Consider the following 19,695-nt stretch of genomic DNA (forward strand, 5'->3'; position numbering starts at 1 on the left):
TTAAGAGGCAGAGTGGAGAACAGTCTGTGGAAGCAGCAGAACGCTTCAGCGAATTAACAGGGGGCTGCATGGCTGCTTTTGGTGCGGAAGGGTGGGAGATTCACCAGCACACCTTGGTTGATCTGACTGCTTACACATTTATTAGAAGCCTTTTTCCAGTTTAATCCTGTTGATGCCCAGGCAAGATGTGTGACCTGAGACACAAATCACAGAGGGCTTTTCCCTGGGTTATGTTCCAGAAGGAACATAACTTGTGCTTCACTGGCACTTGGGGCTGCCCCAAACAAAACAGACGAGGATTGTTGCTTCTGTGTTTATACCAGTACAAGTACCGATTATTCCAAAGCAGAAGAGTTTTGCAGGCACTAATGAGGTGTGAAAAATGTGACCTGAAGCTCAAGAAGTAATTAGTAGCGGAATTAGAAGAGCGTTTTGGCTGGCCAGATGCAAATGCATGTGTAGGTGGCTGGCTGCAAAAGGTGATACTCCTCGGGTGCAGCTTGAAACCTCGGAGGTTAATTGCTGAGGTAAGGTAGAGAGGGAAGATCTTGAAAACAAAACACAAAACAAACCACCAAAACAAAACCAACCAAATAAAAACAACAAACCCCCAACAAAACCCAAAACAGCCTCTTGCGCGATGCAAAATATTTAGTGTTAAGCTAATTCTGGATATGTGTGTTTTCAAAAGAGCCTTTAAAGTTGTATAAACAATGACTGTGGATTTCTGGCATCTGTGCAAAGGTATTTCATCCCTAACGAAGCATAGTTAGAAGTGTAGGAATTTTATTTGTTTGTTAACTAATTTGCTTGGCCAGCTGTTCAGGGGAAAACCCAACACAACATTTTCTAATTACACAAGTGTACTTCTTTCCGTATATAAGAGAAGTGAAAACTGTCACTGAAATAAATCTGCTCAATTGATCACTGCCTATCTACCTGGATTTCTGCACCTTTAAAAATTGTGCTGTATATGCTCATATTCCACTAAAATAATTTATATTAGCTTTCTTAAAGAAGAAGGTGATTTCATCGTTTGTGAATTCACTTCAGAACTATTTGTGCCCCAAAGGAACACTGTTAGGCTTCTTCTTGCCTATTTGTTTATTAAAACCATGTCAGTATTGTTTTTTTTTTTTCAAGTACCTGACTTTCTATTATTTTTTAAAGTGATAGTAGTGATCATGAGGAACTTCCCTAACAAACATGTAGGTATTTGACACAGAAGGAAATACCATAAAGCTAAGGGAACAGAACTGTGCACCTTGGACACTCACCCTCTCTAGGATACTTCAAGCTCACGTCAGTGCCAATCGATTAGCTTTTGCCAATGCATTTTGAGCAGAGATTTAGCAGAGATTTAGCAGGTGCCCAGATGCACCATTGCCAGTCCCAGTCCCGCTCAGGCTGCGGCTGGACTTGCTGTGATGTCTGTGCTGCAGCTGGCTGTCACAGCGTGCCACCTCTGCCTGCTGGCAGAGCCTGGGCAGGACAAGGGCACGGATTGCACTTTACTGCCTTAAGCTTTTTTTGAGGGGGGAAAAAAAATATCCACGAATTCTCTATTGCTTTCTTTCCTAGACCCAAGTCCGCCTTGCTCTAGCCGGCGCAGCGTTGAGAAGAACGGCTGCGGAGCCGCGCCTGGCAGCACACAGCGGGCCGCGCTCAGCCCCGGCGGCTCCCGGCTGACGGCGGGCCTTCCGCTGTGGGCCAGCGGCCTGTGCCGGGAGCCCGGGGCTCCGGGGGGCTGCCCGGGGCTCCGGGGGGCTGCCCGGGGCTCCGGGGGGCTGCCCGGGGATCCTGAGGGCTGCCCGGGGCTCCGGGGGGCTGCCGGGGATCCTGAGGGCGCTGCCCGGGGATCCTGAGGGCTGCCCGGGGCTCCTGAGGGCTGCCGGGGATCCTGAGGGCTGCCCGGGGATCCTGAGGGCTGCCCGGGGATCCTGAGGGCTGCCCGGGGCTCCCGAGGGCTGCCCGGGGCTCAGAAGGGCTGCCCAGAGATCCGGAGGGCGCTGCCCGGGGCTCCGGAAGGCAGCCCGGGGCTCCTGAGGGGGCTGCCCGGGGCTCCCGAGGGCGCTGCCCGGGGCTCCGGAGGGCGCTGCCCGCGGCCGCCGAGTGTGTGCGGGACGTGCCGGGCGACCCCGCGCCTCATGGCCGCCTCACGGCCCCCTCACGGCCGCCCCGCCGCCGGCCCCGGCCCCGCCCAGCCTCCGGGGCGGCCAATGGGCGCTGCCGCCGCTGCCTACGTGCGGCCTGAGGGGCGGGGCTGGGGGCGGGGCTGGGGAGCTGAGGGGCGGGGTCGCGGCACGGCCATCGCCGCCGCCCGGGGAGGCGGCCACGGAGCGGGCCGCGCGTCGGGACGGAGCCGAGAGCCCCGGAGCCCTGAGAACCCCGAGCCCTCACAGCCCCGACCCGCCACAGACCGAGAGCCCCGAGAGCTCCGAGAGCCCCGACAACTCCGGCCCCCCACAGCCCCGAGAGCCCCGAGCCCTCAGAGCCCTCAGAGCCCTCAGAGCCCCGGGCCCCGGCGGCCGGCAGCGGGGAGCGATGCCGATGCTGGACTGCAGTTCGGAGGTGAGGTTCGGGAGGGTCTCTGCCTGTCTGTCTGTCTGTCTGTCTGTCTGTCTGTCTGTCTGTCTGTCTGTCCGTCCGTCCGTCTGTCTGTCTGTCTGTCGGTCTGTGGTTTTGTCTAAGCGGCAGCCCAGTGCGGCAGTGAAGGAGGTGGTTTGCCGGCAGCTGCTGCTGTTTGTGTTGGGGCACTGCCGCCGTCGATCGGTATTTCTGGGTAAGGGATTAAGAGCCAAAAAGTATTTCTTGCACTGCTCTTAAAAAAAAATTAAAAAAGGCAGTCTCAAGGAATATGAAGTTCCAGCGATTTGCAAGGGGAATGTTTTCTGCTGTGATGCCGTGTTCTCAGACCTGCCTTGGCTCACACTGGCAGTAGCATTTCTTTTATTCTTTGGCTATCTCGTTTCAGTGTGGTAGTTTCAGCAACCTGTTTGAGGCAGGAACCGCTGTGAATGCACCTGCAGACGCCTCTGGGCAGTCTCCAGCTCACTTGGCTGCTTGTGGTGGTGAAGCTTTTTTCCTGCTTTGGCAACTGCAGACAGGAGCAAATTTGAACCAACAGGTAAAAACCGCTTTTTATTCCTTCCGCTTCTAATCTAGCATGTCAGTAAATCCACTTAGTATTATTTACACACTTTTTATCTAACAGAGGGTTTTTTTTTTCATACTGAGTTGTATTGCATGAGATATCTGGGGTTGCTTATTCTAGAATAACTTCTAGCAGGAACCAGGAATTCTGTCTATACTGCATTAGCAACTTCACTTGCAATGTATAATTTAATTTTCACACTTAACAGTGCTGCATGCAGATGCCCAAACAACTTCATTCTTTTACAATACTGAGTGTTTATTTTTCCTCCAAAGGCTTGTCACTGCTTCCAGTAAATGTAAGGCTTTTTACTTGAGTTGCTTAGTTTAATTCCTTATACCTCTGAGCTGGTAGGAAGCTATTGATCCTAGCAATCCCCAAATGGTGCTAAGAGATGCTTTTAATCCATGTAGAGAGTATTCTGTGTAAGTTCCCTTTTAGAAGGCAAAGATAATGAGTCCTGCAGGAGCCAGCACTTCTCTTTTGTGCTGAATACATGACACATTTAATGGTAGTTACCAAGTACACTTTATTAGCTGTATTCCTCTGATCTCTCAGCTCACAACAGACTGGTATACATAAACAGTCACTTTGGAGAACAAGACAGCTTTATCCTGCTCCTCTTCTTTGCAAATGACTGTTATATATAAATTGTGTTTTTAGGATTGCCTTGGAGAAGCCCCGATACATAAAGCAGCAAAAGCTGGGAGTTTGGAATGTCTTGCTCTCCTTGTTGCTGGTGATGCTAAAATTGAGTAAGTTGAGAGCAATTTAGTGTTCAGTAAGTGTCAAAGGATGTGCATTTTACAGAGTAAGGCTGCAAACACAGCCTGACTACAGCCACAGGAGTATTAAAAACTGACATAAACACCAAAGGAGCACAGACCACATGCTGTTGTTTAGCTGTACACCTCTGTGATAACTGCTGGGAGACTATTCCTGATCTTAATCTCACCCTCTTCTTGCCTTTCTGATGTGCTAAGCCAGTAATAGTCTAGTGATAAATTTATTGTAAAACAATTATTCCTTTTTGTATTTAATACCCGCCCCCTGTATGAGCCCAGTGCTGTCCTTGACAAACCTTTTTGGAACTGATTCTCAATACTTATTTTTATACAACTGCATAAATTACCACTTATTCAATGCTTGCTCATTTTTGCAGTTTAATTGGTTATTGTTAATTCTGCATTTCAGCTTGTGCAACAACAGTGGGCAGACAGCAGCAGACCTGGCACTGGATTATGGCTTTCTGGAATGTGCCAAGTTCCTCAGGACAATTCAGCACACTCAGACAATGAAAGTGAGAGGACAGTCTGGATACTCACTCAGTGACACACGAGGCCTGCAGAGACAGGGCCCAACTGCACAGAAACAAGAAAGTGAAACCAGCAGATCCACAAACAGGAAGAGGAGAAGATCAGATGGTGTGTAATAGTGGTGGTTTCATACAACTCGGAATATTTAAAATAAATGTTTTTAGCATCTGAGTAAAACAAATGTGTGTTAGGCACAGAGCAGTTAGATTTAGAAGCCTCCTAGTGAGGATGAACTCACATAGGTACTTCAGGTTAGGGTGTTGGAAATGGGCAGTACACGTGGAATGCCACTGAAGAGGCTACTTTAACACAGGAAAACCAAAAATCACAGGTACTGTTACTGATGAAGTAGCTACAGACTTGTTCTGTTTGTTTCTATGACAGATCTTGTCTCCTAGCTGCCAGAAGAAGCAGCTTGTAATCCCAACATGAAATAACAGGAATCCAAAGTCTGAAGAACCACGACTGGATGATACACTGAGCAATCAGATGTGTGTGCTGGGACATTGTCTCCTTCTGAGAAGGAGGAAAGCTTCTTTATTGTTACTTCTTACAGAAGAATGTTGTGAGGTTTTTGCCCCCCCCCATTCAGAATACTTGTATTCATTCAGCTATAAATAAATGCACATGGAAAAAATTATATTCTTGCTTTTTTTTCTTTATAAATATGAGAGCAAAATTAATAAAATTCAACAAATATAGCTGTTCTTTTCCCTCAAGAATACCAGCAACAACCAAGGCCTTTAAACAGATTCATAATGGACAAGACAGCTGGCTAAGTGGAACTTGAAAGGCAGAGGACACTTTAGCTTTTTGTCATGAAAGAATTCCATAAAACAAAAGGATTTGGCATTTAATCCATAAAAGATTACAGCAGAAGAGAAAATACTGTATAAACCTAAAGGTGTTCTACAGAAAAGTACAGAGTATCTGCTGCCTAATAAATGCATTTGTAAGGAATACAGCTCAAAGCAGGTAACTCTTATTTTCTAGAGGTTTCATTTAAAAAAAAATAGTTTCTTAATTTAAGTTATTCAACCAACGTTTCTATTTCAACTGAGTTTTGATTGACTTGAAGCATTGTTTTGATAAATAGCAGGACAGTTTTCTCTAGATCAGCTCCTGTTGTGTCTCAGGGTGTTCAGCAGAAGAGGGAATTTAAATAGCTTTTGGTCGTTGAGGTAGGCAGAGATTGTAATAAGCATCCTTGCTCCAAAACTCTGGGCCCTTCCATCCACACCAGCCCTGTCCAAGGGAAAAGACAGCTTTTAGTTCAAGTTCTGTTTTTCCTGGGCACTGCTCTCGAGTCTATTCTTATTTTACTAATCACACCAATCTAAGCTCTATGCATTGTTTTCAAATGTCTATAGAACGCAATGGCAATTTTCAGAAAGTTCTCTACATCTGCCTGGAAACACATTAATCAGAAAACATATTACAAAGACTCTTCCCCCTCCTCCCTCCCCAGCTTAGAAAACATCATCCCCTCCCCACCCCACCACTACCTTCTGCTGCTCCTGAGAGGCTATGTTACTCTGAAACTCCATCATCTCACAGTTTCCCTTCCTCATCCTGAATCCTTGCCTTCTCTGGTCACAGTTGGTATTTCAGGGCCAGACTGAGCTCCTAATACCAGAAATCCTGCTGTTCAACCTGCTCCAGGAGGAGGAAACAGTCTAGCAGAAGCTTTTCAGTTTGCAGAGTATCACACAATTGCTAGAGAAGAAAACACAGTCCACCCTACTTCTTCCCCAGACACTTTTGATGAGGAACTTGGGTTCTGCATTTATTTCATCCTCCTGGCCCACTGAACCATTCTTACAGCTGGTAGCTGTAACAGCCTTTGGTCCTACATGTTCTTTGGAGATTGTTTCTTCCTCTGTTCATTTCAAGCTTTGATTGTTATAGGCCAGCAAAATGTTTCTGAAACAGCTCTTTTTTGTTTATTGTTGTTGTTGGGATTTTTTTGTGGGTTTTGCTTGTTTGCTTTGGTTGGGGTTTTGTTTGGTTTTTTGGTTGGGTTTTTTTTTGTTTGGCCTTTATAAGAGTATCAAAGATTAGAAATGAAAGTTACTATTTGCAACTCAATAAGAAAAACAGAAAAGCCATCGATCACCTAGAACTTACAGGATGATTTAACCACTTTAAGAGTTCACATTTCTGACACCTTATTTACTGGCCTGTACTGTGCTGTGTCATCCCTTTTAGTGGCTTTAGATGTGGAAATGACATTACATACCCTTGAGAGCTTTGGAGATTTTCCACATTTTCAAAACAATTCAGTACCTACCCTCTGAACACTGTTCAAGGCCTGATCTGAGAATGGTTAGTGTTGGATTCTTAAAATAACTTTTAAAATTTAAAATAAATCCTCTGCTTCGTTTAGAGCATCTTACAGCCTGAACAGAATTTTCTGTTTTATTCAAAATACAAAACACCTTTATTGTATCTACTCCTGGGTAAAAGGGGAGATGGGTGAACTAATATAAAATACAGAGCATTGCTTTATAGTGTAATAACTCGAGGTAGTTGCTGATCTGATAGCTCTCCAAAGACACTAATTTCAGACACTGACAATATTTAGCATATTGTAAAATGCAGGTTAACTGGGCTCAGTGCTTCTTCCACAAGGAATTGAGAGGCCACAGAATGACCCATTTGTATTTGGCTGGACATTAGTTGTTTCATGCCAAAATACAAGTATATACATAAATGTATGAGTATATATATGTGCCTCAAGCCTCACCTTTTCCAAAATCACATGCAGATCTTCTCCTCCTGTGTAATGGGGGTCTAGAATCAAGTATTTTATGTGCCCTGTAGTCTCATTCCAAGCCACTCCTAATATTGTGTGAGCCAAAACACCTCCACCTAAAACAGGGGAAACACAGATTGCTGTTTTTTTTTTTTTTTCACTGAGATTAGGGTTAAATAAAAGTACATCAACACCTTCTATTAACAGATCAGCTTGTATCAAGATGATTCTGAAAGTGTCTTCGACATAAGATTCTTTACATTATTAAACAACCTATCTTTACTACATCTAAGAAAGGTTAGTTGTAGTAACTAAAATAAGTAGAGAATGTATTTTCCAAATGTGTTCCAAGTCAGCAAGGCAGGTTAAATCCTCAACACTTCCACCAGATGAAGGCAAGAATATGTCAAACATCCTTTCTGCACTTTTTCTTTAAAGAAGCCTAACTGTAGGAAAGCAATCTGCAAAATTTCCTGGTTGTAAAAGGACTAAAATTAGAAGAGAGATCAGAATTCCTGGATGAGGTTTAGCTGCTGTTTTCTACTGAGTTACATCAACGAATATTAGAGGCAGAATAGTAAATTCTGAATTTCCTTTCCCCAGCCTGCAAATAGGAAAAGGGGATATTTTGAGGGCACAGGTCATCTCTTTCAGATAACATGCAATACTTTACATCCCCACAATATTGTAGTGAAAACTCCACACAGCAAAATCCCTGGAAGAATACAAGCAAAAACAATCCCCAAACCCCAAAAAGCCCATCTCCAGCCCTCCAATGACAACAAAAATTAAACCAACCTACAAAAGAGCATTACAGGGAAGGACAGGTTACAGACTAGAAGATTTTTCAATACAGGATTCTACATTCTTGGCATTCAAACAAAAAGGCTGCTGAAAGGCCAAGAATATTTAATAGGATCATAGAATAATTTGGGTTGTAAGGGACTTTTAGAGTATCACCTAGTACAAGTACAGACTGAAAAACTGCTGAAATTAATGTTAATGAAGTTGAAAATAGTATCAATATTACTAATTTCCTAAAACACAGCATGGTAGAAGTGGGTCGATTAATGTCACAGTTTTTTTTACAAATGGCACTTCTTATCATACCAATATTTTGGATTATTAAAACTGGTCTGAATGCAAATTTGGATAATACTCTCCTCTTCCAAGCCAGATAAACAGTATTCTTCTCTGAGGGGAAGTTTTGGGGAACTGTAGGAACGTCTTCTGCAGAGAATGGAAGTCAGTTTGGTTTCTGGCTTAACAGCAATTTATAAAAACACCCTTTAGACTGACTTTTGTTACCATGTTTAATATTGAGCTTGAAAGAAATGCTGAATAAAAAGATACCAACCAGACTAAACTGTATCTTTTTTGAGGCTACCTTGGGAAAACTGTAATTTTTAATTCATCTACAGTTTTGATTAACTCTTGTACAGTAAATTAAATGGGCTCTAATTGAAATGAAATTCAGCACAGGGAGGTCATGCACTTCCATTAGCACTCTTCAACACCGAAGCACTTACCAATCATAATTGGAGTTCCCTCAGTCTTGAAGTGATTGGCAAGCTCTCTTCCCTGCAATCCTAATTCAGAACCCTGGCTAGGTGAGAGAAACAGTAAAAACAGATTTGTCATTCTCACTAGGGTCACTTCTCTAATTATCTCATTCACTGCATAGATAACTGATTAGAAAGTCACTAGGATTACTCCTGTGTAAACTTCCTGAGAAAATCTGAAAAAATATTTTCTAACACAAGGTCTATTTGCTAGGCAAGGAAATAAGTACAGACCTTTTTAGTTTCTTGTCTTTATATTTCTTTATATAGTGGCTAATCTTTTTAAAACCCACTGAAAGTCGGTGTGCCTGCTTCTCAAGTAGAGAGCATGGATTAAATGCAGACAGAACACCAAACTGGGAAATGGCACATTTATTATAATGGATCCAGTACTGGTGTTGCTGGTGGAGCTGTGAAGTGTTATTTCCATAAAGAATTAGAGATCATAGCTGGAAATAAGGCCAAGACAAAAATGCTATCCACTGGCAGTGACCAGCTGAACAAGCTGCATGAGTGTTTCTTCCTCCTGCTATGGCAGGGAGGTTGGTTTTTTGTGACACTGAGAAAAACTGCTGCTCTCTTTCAGCAGCACTGTGAGCAATTCCACCCAGCTCAGGAAGGAGTGGATTCTATATTGTCATATGCAGGAATAAAAATCTTCCTACTGGCAGGACCTGTCATAGCTGCTATAAATAATAGGTGGATCATCTCCAAGTACAAGCTCTGGAACAGAAAAAAAAAGATTAAAATATTGAAGACCTGAACTATTTTCCTAACATTAAGGATCCCCATCACCATGCTCCTTTAGAATACCTACAGTGTGAATTTACTCTAAATAAACAGAACGCATGAGAAGTATTTTGAATGTATTTTCATGCACACTCTTAGTGTATGTTCATAATTTCGTGATTGTATTTACTAAATGTTCAGGGGTTTATTAGTCTGCATAGTGCTGGTTTAGTGCTGCCTAAATGATAAAGAATACAGTAATTTTTCTTCTGATAAATGCTGAAGACTACTCTTTTTGTCCCAAATATCTTTGTTGTGAAGAGTCCTTCGTTGTGTATGAGAGCATCAGATTGTCAGAATGGAAACAAATTCCTTGCTTTATTTCTCACACAAATGCATAAAAGAGAAGATTATTTTGCAGACTTCTCAACAAGCTGCCTCAATCCTAGACTCACAAGTTAGGTCTGTGGCCACAGTAATAATTTATTTAGAATAAATTTGTATTATTCAGTTAGATAAGAAATAATTTATTATTCAGTTCTCTGTGGCCATCAGACTGTGTGCCTGCATCAAAAATTGTGGCACGAAGGAACAGGCTGAATTCTTTATCAATTTGCATATCATGAAGCAATTTACAGATTAAGCACACCAATGGGAGCCACATTTCTGGTGGAAGCATTAGATCACAGCTTTATAAGACTGGGCAATTTGCATATTATTAAGCAATTTATAGCAACTGGAAACTGGAACCCCAAACTCCCAGGAAACTGAACACTGCCTTCACCTGTAAGCATTTAGCACAACTAGAAGTAGGAACAGAGGGTTAATGAGCAAGGAACCCTTAAAAGATTGATTATCTCTTTAATCACACCTCTTCTCCCATGTACTGAAATCACGATTTGCATTTTAAGGCATTCAGTATTTTGAGCTACTAAACAGACAGCGATTCTTACCTGACAAATAATATTTTGGATGTTATTCCATAAAGCTGATTCAAAACAAGCTGCACCTCAATTGAACCAATCCACTGCCGTGAGCCAACAAATGCTGCAGGTTTGTCTCCAGCATCAACCAGTGCCTTTGTGACACCACCGTGAGGAAGAGACCCAAATATCAACAACTTATAGCAGAGAATTCCACCACCTTTTTGTGAACAAGGCTGGTTTATATAGATGGGCATGTGTTTTGAACCTAGCTGGTCAAAAGCAGAGCAACGAGTGTTGAATTCATTCACTGTGGCTCTGTTTTGGAAATGTCCCTCTGAGCAGTGCTGCAGAACTGTGCCCATGAGCAGACACTCCACAGGCAGACCTCAGGCTGGCAGGGTGACCACTGAGCTCTTTAATAATGGAGTGCAGCATTTGGACTCTGCAGAAGCCACTTCACAGACTGAAAGGCTGGGATTTCTACTCAAAGCACTCTCAGGAAAGGATCCATAAAATCCTGCTCTGAGGAAGAGGCTGATGCATGTCAAAGGTTATGGTTTATTTTAAACTCTTCTTCATTCTGAGGCTTACATGTTACATTCAGCACTGAGAGGGGCCTTTTCTGCTCAGGACACAAAGCCCAAAGGTCTTCTGCAGGCTACTGACCTCTTTTAGATGCCTAAAAATACTACAGGAGTGCAAAGATTCCAAGAGCATTCAGATGTGGACTGAGAAATGTTCAGGAAATGTGGTTTTACCTTTAGCCTTCACATCCCTGCTATATGATAAATGTTTTTTCATGGAATCAATTAAACTGTACTAAAAATGTTCAGTAAGTAAATGTAACATGAAGAATTATATTTAGAAGACTGAAGGTAACTGCAATAATCCTTGATAGGCATACCTAAGTGTGGGTATTAGCTGGAAGCCTACAGCTTTACTTCAGTGCTGTTAACAGAAATGAACATATTCAGGTATGCATTTAAATTCACAGTAGAAAAAGAAATGAAGGAGAGTTCAAAAATCAGGAAAAGGGCACTACTGTCAAAGGCAAAGTTACAGAAGATGTCAGTAAATTCCTGTGTAGCATTTGGGAACAAATCCAGCTGTCACTGAATTTGACAGCCAGTTTTAAAACTGATCTTAGCATGACACATTGGGTTCTTTGTTCTTTCCATTTGACAAAAACACTGAAAATGTCATACCACAGCTTCTAACGGAACATCAATCCAAGGAAACATTTAAAAGATTATTTTAATGTATCTTATTTGTACAGATGTCACCCAACAGACAATTCAGAGCCACCAGTCCAATTTAAGGGACAAAAAGACATTTTTAGTTTCGGAAAAGAAAGACATTTCGGAAGATATATATATCTTCCGAAATATATACTAATTTGATATTTAAAGCATAACCTACACCAACCTTTCTAGCCAGACATGCATATTACAATCTCCCCAAAAGCTGCGTACCTGCTGGATTTCCTTGTGTGTAGGTACAGGTTGATCCACGTAGCCTTGGTGCCTGAACCAAGAGCAGATAGTCTGCAGGGAGCGGTAGGCACAGCCCCAGCCACTGTCATCCAGGTGCTCCTGCATGTAGTGGTGGTAACTGTACACACCTTGGACTAGACACACCTGCACAGGAGGGGAGCACACAGCCACTGCTCACACTGCCATCAGTTGTCAGGTCACATCACCTCTAGCTTGCACTGTCAAGTTTGCACTGGGGGACGGCAAATCTTTGGGGGATTCAAAGGGTCGTTATTCACAGATTATTACTCCACTTGGTTTTGTCTCACCAACCTCTCTGTTGGTAGTTTTAGTTTGTTGTCCTGGTTCTGAGAAAGTTTTTAGAGTATGTGCTAAAAGCATGGGGATTATTTTCCCAAGAAAATCCAATTTCCTCGGGACAAATAGAGCAAATTAAAGCAATGCCATTTTGTGCAGAGGAGTTCTTTTGCTTAAAAGGTCAAGCCAATTATTTCACTTTCTCAACTGCACACTGACTACCTAAATTATTTCTTTCAATCAAAAAAAAATCTCAACTAAAATAAAAAGGTACTTTCTGCAAAATGTTTCAATTTAAACTTACCATACCAGACTCCATACTAGGTGAACTAAGATGTAAATGTGGATTTCTGAGATATCCATCTTTATATGGCTCATCTGGAAAATGATAAGCATTTGCTCTCTTGAAATATGGTCTGTCACAAGGCAGATTGTATAACCCATGCAATTCCTACATGCAAGTTCAGATAAAAATAAGAAACACAATTCAAATTTCGGATTAAAAGAAAGACCACATTGTCATCAGCAAAGAAGATACAATTTTAACAGCATATTTTAACAAATTATTAATCAGGCTTAATTAAGCATTCAGCAGATAGGTTTACTACCAGACCTGAGCTCTCCAGGGAAGCTCATGCAGCCTCACCTCCCATCTAAAGGGCTCACTGCTTTTTGCAGTCCTGTTACATAACCCCTGCTGCTGGGATCCCACTGAAAACACCACGAGTCACAGCTTTGTTATAGAGCAGGATAAAACACACCACCACAGAAAAGGATTGCAGCTTTATCTACACAGCAACATGGATACACACACCACATTATAATCCTAACTGATACTGGAGCACTCAAAGAACATGGACTAAGACCAAGATATTGGGCTTATGGTTCAAGCAGATTCCATCTGTTTTAAAATCTCTTAAGCTCTGTTTGCCACACAGCAGCCACGTTTAAAGAGATACATTGTCTTATTTCCCAGAGCTTAAGAGTGCAGGGCAGGATGAGATCATCCGGGATGATGTGTGTAACACAGGTAACACATTTCAGACAGATGACCCCAGCCACAGGAGCTGCAGGAACATTTCCCAGCAGTGGGTTAGAGTGAGCAGCAGACACACAGCAAGGGACAGTGCCACCAGTGCCTGGGGCCTCTGCCAACACTGGACTGGGTTTACACACCCAGTAATGCTCCCACAGAAAAATCCCTGCTGCTTCTACACCTCTGAGCTGCAGAATGTTCCTTCCCTGCTCTCAGCACATGAAACTGTGTGACCTAGACTGGCATCAGTCTCTGTCTGAAAGGACTGCCACATCCCAACATTCTCCCACCACATCCACAGTCCTTTTTCTACATGTGCCAACCCAAAGGCCAAAACCAGCCAAAAACTAGCTAAGCCTGCTCAGCTGTGAGCTACAAAAAGCACCTCACACCACCACAAAAGCCCAAGAAAGAAACCAAACCAAACAAAACCCCCAATGCTAACCCTTTCAGGACATGTGTTAAAACCTGAATGTAGCAACACACCAAAAAAAAAAAATTGATGTTCTACCACAGAAGAACAAAAAGAAGGAGAAATTCAAAGACTACTGTACTGGAAGTATAATTTAGAGGAAATATTTATTAACCAAGTTTTATGTACTATTAAAGTTTCTGTTGTTCCCTTACAAAAATGAGATCTGGCACATTCTATAAAATAACGGTTTTTAAATCAAGTTTCCACTTTCAGTGTACTGCTTTGGTTATATAATAAAAAAAAAAATCTAAAAGGCAACAGTATCTGCTAGCATTTATTCTACACTGAGTAAATGGAAAGCCTTACCACTGCTCCAATTACAGTAATTAGAAGTAAAACATCAGGTTCTGTTACAGTTTTACCTTTCTGTAGCTTTCCAGCTGATCATCTGAAATACCCGTAGGATATGAGACTGTTACGAGGTGATTTTTTCCAGGCAACATGAAATGAAATTGTTCTGGTACCACAATTGATGTTCCTTTCACATATTTCATGATACATCTTTCCATGTCAGTTAATTGCCCGTGAATTGCTTTCACTAGGAGATTTTGTACCCTGCAAAGCACAAGGGAGAAGATTTCCAAAGAAAATGCCAATCATTTTTTGTGAATGGTTTTTTTCTCACAGCTGTGAGTTATACAATATCTAAATGCATGTCTGACCTGGTCAGATGACTGCTCTACTTCAATGCTGCTGCTGTCACAGGGAAAGGCAGAGCCCAGCTGTGCTCAAAGCTTCCCTGCACTCAGAAATGAGCCCCTAGTGATCAGCCCTTCCACAGGCACTACCCTCCCTCAGATCACAAACACAATCAGTATGAGCATTTGACCAAAAAAAAAATTAAATATATGACTAAATGGTTTTTTCTGCATTTTATCCACCCCTTTTAGTGTCATTCAGAGTCAAATCATGGAGGAAAAAATGCAAGGAAAAAATACATAGGCAGACTCCAATGTTTTTTATCTGTACCTACCCAGCTACAAAGACTCATCAAATACACCCCAATTCTCACTTTTATACACCTCACATACAACAATTTCTAGAACATTTTCCTGACTTTCTCAATTCCTTGCTAAGCAATGGTTCTGAGTTATCAAACCTATCAGACATTGATAAATGGAATTTTTTATCGACAGCAAAAGGATGCCTCTGTTGAAGTTAATAGCTGCCTACATGAGCTTTTGTGATTTACACAGGTAAAATTACATCACAAAAATACTATATACTTGCAGCCCTGGTTCCATGCCTGAGGTGTTTTTGTTTTCTGAAATTCTTTTCCCAAAGAATTTTCTGTAAACAAAAAAAGATGTTTTTGTAACTGTAACTTTATTATTCATTCCTTTTCCTAAGAGGGACTTCTTCTTGTTGTCCCTCTGCTCTGACCAATGTGATTGAAGAGGTTTGCCTTTGTCTCACCAATCAAATTGGCCTGTGTAAAATAATCTAAAAGAAAAACACATCCCAAGAATAAAGAAATCATTTTCAGCCTTCTGAATTTGGGGGTCTGTGTCATTCCAGTGTAAAACAACGTCATATACTCCTCATTAAACTGATGAATGATACAGTTTTACTTCATTATTTCAAGAAAAAGCAGAAATGAAGCTGAAAAATTGCAAGATTGGGATAACACTTACTTTCCCCATGGTTCTTCTGGAGAAACAGATACAACAACATCAACTGGTAATGTCATATTTATGTAGTGGTGTTCCTTCTTTTCCCTTTCAATGACTGGAGCCACAGCAGCTAATGAAGATGTCATTTCCAACATGAGGTCTACATTGATTATCTGCTGCTGCAGAGAATGAAGACACCAACTTTATTATTTAGTACTATTTATTTAGTATTATTTATTATTTAGTACGTCTCCAACTACTCATGAACCAAGAAGGCAAAAATAAGATTTGATATACCAAAAGGTATTTGGTATCAAACTCAGTAATGAAATATTTGGGTTAAAAAAAAGCTGGTAGTGTTAAAGACAAACTTCTATGTGTTGATCTACCATAGGTGGACTTCTGCATTCATGTTGAGTCTCAATAACTTTAAAAACATTCTTTCAAGTCATGCCAATGCCTATTTGTGTACAGAAAAGCCTAGAGAGGGCAAGTCTAAAAATGCTCAAATGATAATTTGTCTTATATATTAGGAACATACCGGGTCCTGTAACTTTTTATCCTTTTTTTTGCCAAGCTTTCGTTTGGTCTCATCATCTTGATCAGATCTGAGTGATCAACAGAAAGAGAAATTTCTGTAACATGAAATGAATCTGTTAAGCACCCCTCCCCAGTTTTGAAATACACTTACTGTATAAATTGCCTTATCTCCTTACATGGAGACTCCTCAGTCAGCTCTGGGACTGTGCTCATACCATTGTTGGGCCACACATACACTGAGCTGTGGCAAATTCTGAACACAACCACCTCTGAGGACAGTTTGTTCTCCAGATCACTGAAAACATATCCTAATGCTTTCTTTGTCGATGCCTCTGAAACACAGGAAGGATATAATTAGCCGAGAAATTTCCCTTAGCATTTTTTTATATATAGCTGCTGGGCATACGTTTAATAGAATTGTTTTGCCTTGCAATAAAAATGCAAGTGCTGTTAGGATCAGAAAAATGAGTGGGTAAACAAAACTGACCTAAGATTTCCCATAGCAGGTCTGAAACATGCCCAATCACCTCCCTGAACAAAGGTGTACTGTTTTTCCTAGATGCTGTCAAACTTACAGAAGAATAACCTACTCTGCTGTCACTTACCACATCTAACAAGTCTTACCCAAGCCTACAGATGCAAACAAACTTCTGTGTGGAGACAAACTGGTATGTACATTTAGGCCTTTGAAAAAAATCCTGAAAATATTCAATCTGAGTCACCCACATGTTTCTGACCTCATACCATTGTTCAGAAATACAGACTCAGTGTTTGGAAAAGCAGGGCCTAATTCCAGCTGAGGACCAAATTGTGGCCAACATAAACCTCTACACACAGGTTTATGTTTGCTTGAAACTTTATTACTGGTATATACAGTTGTTTTTCAGAGCTTGTAAGGTGTTTTAACCACACTTCAATACCTGAACCAATAATGGATATGACACTACTGGATATGATAAAGCAACTTTGGCACATTAGTCACTTTTTTTTTCCTTACTGTGGAAGTTGAAAAACACTACTTTGAATACAGTAAGTTAAAAAAGCCTAACAAGATATCAAAAGACTATGCCGTGCCTCTCTGATGTATTAACTTAAATTTGGTCACTATTAGATAACTTTTGTACTAGAAACCTGTAAAAACTACATTATTAGAAAAGTCAAAGGAAAATTGCTCCGAAAGAAAAATCTCAGTGCCTTTCAAAAGTAACAGTGTGCTGTATTTATCCACTAACAAGTGTGAATACCCTGCACTTGGACAGCTCAAACACCACTCTGCTTCACTGTGGCTACAATTCACCACACCATGGACAACATCAAATAAATAACCCTTCTCTGAGGATGCAACTCCCAAAATGCTGCTTTGGATTAGGACAATTCAACAATTCAAAAATCTATTCAACAATTCTGCTCATGAACTCATGTAAGGCCAAGGTCCTTATCAAGTGGGAAAGTGATGCCAATAGCATACCCATAAGTAAGAAGTATATGCAAATGAATTTAGCTAAAAATGCCAATGTAAAGTTTATTTCAAAGTAAAACAAAAAGCATTGGACGGAAAAAAGTGTCTGAAAATTTATGGAAATAAGGAATCTTTACAGGTTTGTGAAGAAGCACTTAACACCTCGTAAAATGCCTAGAAAATAAATATAACAAATAGTTTCTTAATAGAAGTCCATATAAGTATTAAGAAATGTATTAGTCTTACAGACACACCATCAGTAGTTGCAAGCTGAAATGCAAGATCCAAGCCTCCTCTTATTCTGAAGAGTAAATCCATGGCTCCTGGAATTACCTAAGGAGACAAAAGAAGGAAAATGAATGGCCATTTCAACCTGCCTTTTCTCAAGCCAGTGAAGAGACAGGGAAGTGAGTGGTGCAGCAGAGCACAGCCACTGCAACCAGCACCTCAATTACACCTTGGAACACACTGCCTACCTCTGCAAAAAAAGCCAGAATTCTATACTTCTACCATAGAGAGATACTTGGGGTAAAATGTCATTGTTTATTATTGTTTCAATCCAAATGTCATGCTTCCCACAATATACATTCACCTATATATAGAGAGATAGATAGATATATCCATCTAAATCTAACTCTAAATCTAAAATATATATTCCTCCAGCTCCAGTGAAGCAAGGCCAGAAGTGAGCTGAGAGGTAAGTAATTAGGTACCTCTGTATGTATGCATTCATTAGTTAGAAACCACATAAAACGAGAAATGAGATCAAACAAGGGGCAGGGGATGTGACATACCCAACCTCCAGAACCAAGGCAGAGTTTCCCATTTGACAGGAGAGAGCAGTCAGCAGTTCTTCCCCCTTCCAAAGGCCCTGCTCTGTGTCCTTTGAACAGCTCACTGCAGACATTTTAACAGGAGAGAGCTCATGCAGATGGAAAAACACCCTTCTCTAGAGAGGGGCCTCTATCAGACAGATCAACCCCAAATCCAGTTTAATGCACCAGACAAACCCACTGTGGCAGCACAGAGGGGAACAAAAGGGGACACAGGAGTGTGGGTATTGCTCAGTGTATTGCTCAGTCCACAGAAAGAATGCTCAACAGCTCTAACTGCCCCAAAAACCCACCAAGCACCTGGCAAAATTATTATACTGGGACCCTTTGGAAAGACTTATTGCACAACTGTTCGCTTACAAAGTATAGTCACCTTCACGTGCAATGTCATTGCTACTCATGAAATAAATCCAAAACGTAGGATTTTCTTTCCATTAAAATCATTCTAAAGAGAAATACGCCAAAAAAAACGCACGACTGTTAAAATATAATCATCTGCTGGTGAAGGATTTTCATGTTTCAGTGATTCTGGAGTGCCAAGAAACAGTCTGGCTCCTGAATAACCCTTAAGTATTTTAGATAACACAGTTATCTGCATTAAGAGGGCCTTGGAGTGTGGAACCCACAAAAATTCCGGCCGAAATGTAAAATAATATTTGCCTGGGTTGATGTAAAAGATGCTTGTTGTTTGAATCATTACCATGCAATAACAACACTCATGAATAAGAAGAGCTCTGCCAAAAGAGCCACTTTTGATAGCGGCCCACCATGGACATCCCAGCACGGGGGAAGCTGCCAAGGAGCACAGCGGCTCACAGAACCACAGAATCGTCGAGGGAACACAAGGACAATCCTGGACAATCTGTCCCAGCGCTGTCACTGCAGGAAAGGAGCTTTTTCTCGAGCTCCAGTGAAACCTCCCGGGCATGAGGCTCTGCCCCTTGCCTCTTGTGCTATTGCTCGGCAGCGCCCAGAAGAGACTCGCACCATTATCATGAGCTCTTCCAACAAATCCCCGCCTCAGGCTGAGCCCCCGGGCGATGGAGGACGGCAGGGGACAGAGCACAGCCTCAGTGACACAGCCTGGGCCCTGCGGCAGGAGAGATGATCCACGGACTGCCGATCCCGAGGCGGCGCGGCGCCGGAGGCCCGAAGGCGAGGGCCGAGCACACAGCGGCAGCGGGGACAGCCCCCGCCCTGCCCGACAGGGTGCTCCCAGGAGGGACACTTACCCACCGGGCTAGTCCTGCAGCCGCCCGCCCATCCCCGCAGGAGCCCCGAGCGGCGCCGGGCAGCGCCAGAGCCGCCAGAGAGCCGCCACAGAGCCGCCAGAGCCGCCAGAGAGCCGCCAGAGAGCCGCCAGAGAGAGAGCCGCCACGTCCCTCAGCGGCCGCGTCCGGACTGCGCCTGCGCGGGCTGCGGGCCGCCTCCTTCCTTTCCTTTCCTTTCCTTTCCTTTCCTTTCCTTTCCTTTCCTTTCCTTTCCTTTCCTTTCCTTTCCTTTCCTT

General features: G+C 42.3%; 2 protein-coding genes across 3 annotated transcripts; one reads left to right on the forward strand and one right to left on the reverse strand.

The window, feature by feature from the left end:
- Nucleotides 1-2,457: 2,457 nt before the first annotated feature.
- On the forward strand, nucleotides 2,458-5,110 carry ANKRD37 (ankyrin repeat domain 37). Its single transcript, XM_066316897.1, has 5 exons — nucleotides 2,458-2,571; nucleotides 2,975-3,127; nucleotides 3,818-3,909; nucleotides 4,349-4,578; nucleotides 4,855-5,110. The coding sequence occupies exons 1-5, from the start codon at nucleotides 2,545-2,547 to the stop codon at nucleotides 4,866-4,868; spliced, it is 516 nt and encodes a 171-aa protein (XP_066172994.1). The 5' UTR covers nucleotides 2,458-2,544; the 3' UTR covers nucleotides 4,869-5,110.
- Nucleotides 5,111-5,246: 136 nt separating this feature from the next.
- UFSP2 (UFM1 specific peptidase 2) lies at nucleotides 5,247-17,686 on the reverse strand. 2 transcript variants are annotated; one of them, XM_066316896.1, is made up of 11 exons: nucleotides 17,610-17,686; nucleotides 16,048-16,228; nucleotides 15,898-15,964; nucleotides 15,378-15,532; nucleotides 14,106-14,298; nucleotides 12,537-12,683; nucleotides 11,915-12,079; nucleotides 10,470-10,594; nucleotides 8,755-8,831; nucleotides 7,217-7,341; nucleotides 5,247-5,715 (listed from the first exon to the last, which is right to left on the reverse strand). In XM_066316896.1, exons 1-11 carry the CDS (start codon nucleotides 17,671-17,673, stop codon nucleotides 5,629-5,631), a joined length of 1,386 nt encoding a protein of 461 aa, XP_066172993.1. In that variant the 5' UTR covers nucleotides 17,674-17,686; the 3' UTR covers nucleotides 5,247-5,628. The 2 variants fall into 2 exon arrangements, with proteins under 2 accessions (XP_066172993.1, XP_066172992.1); XM_066316895.1 differs by having other exon boundaries at nucleotides 15,378-15,535.
- Between the last annotated feature and the right edge of the window lie 2,009 nt (nucleotides 17,687-19,695).

Source organism: Sylvia atricapilla, chromosome 4 (assembly GCF_009819655.1).
Source record: "Sylvia atricapilla isolate bSylAtr1 chromosome 4, bSylAtr1.pri, whole genome shotgun sequence".
In the NCBI taxonomy this organism is placed as follows: Eukaryota; Metazoa; Chordata; class Aves; order Passeriformes; family Sylviidae; genus Sylvia; species Sylvia atricapilla.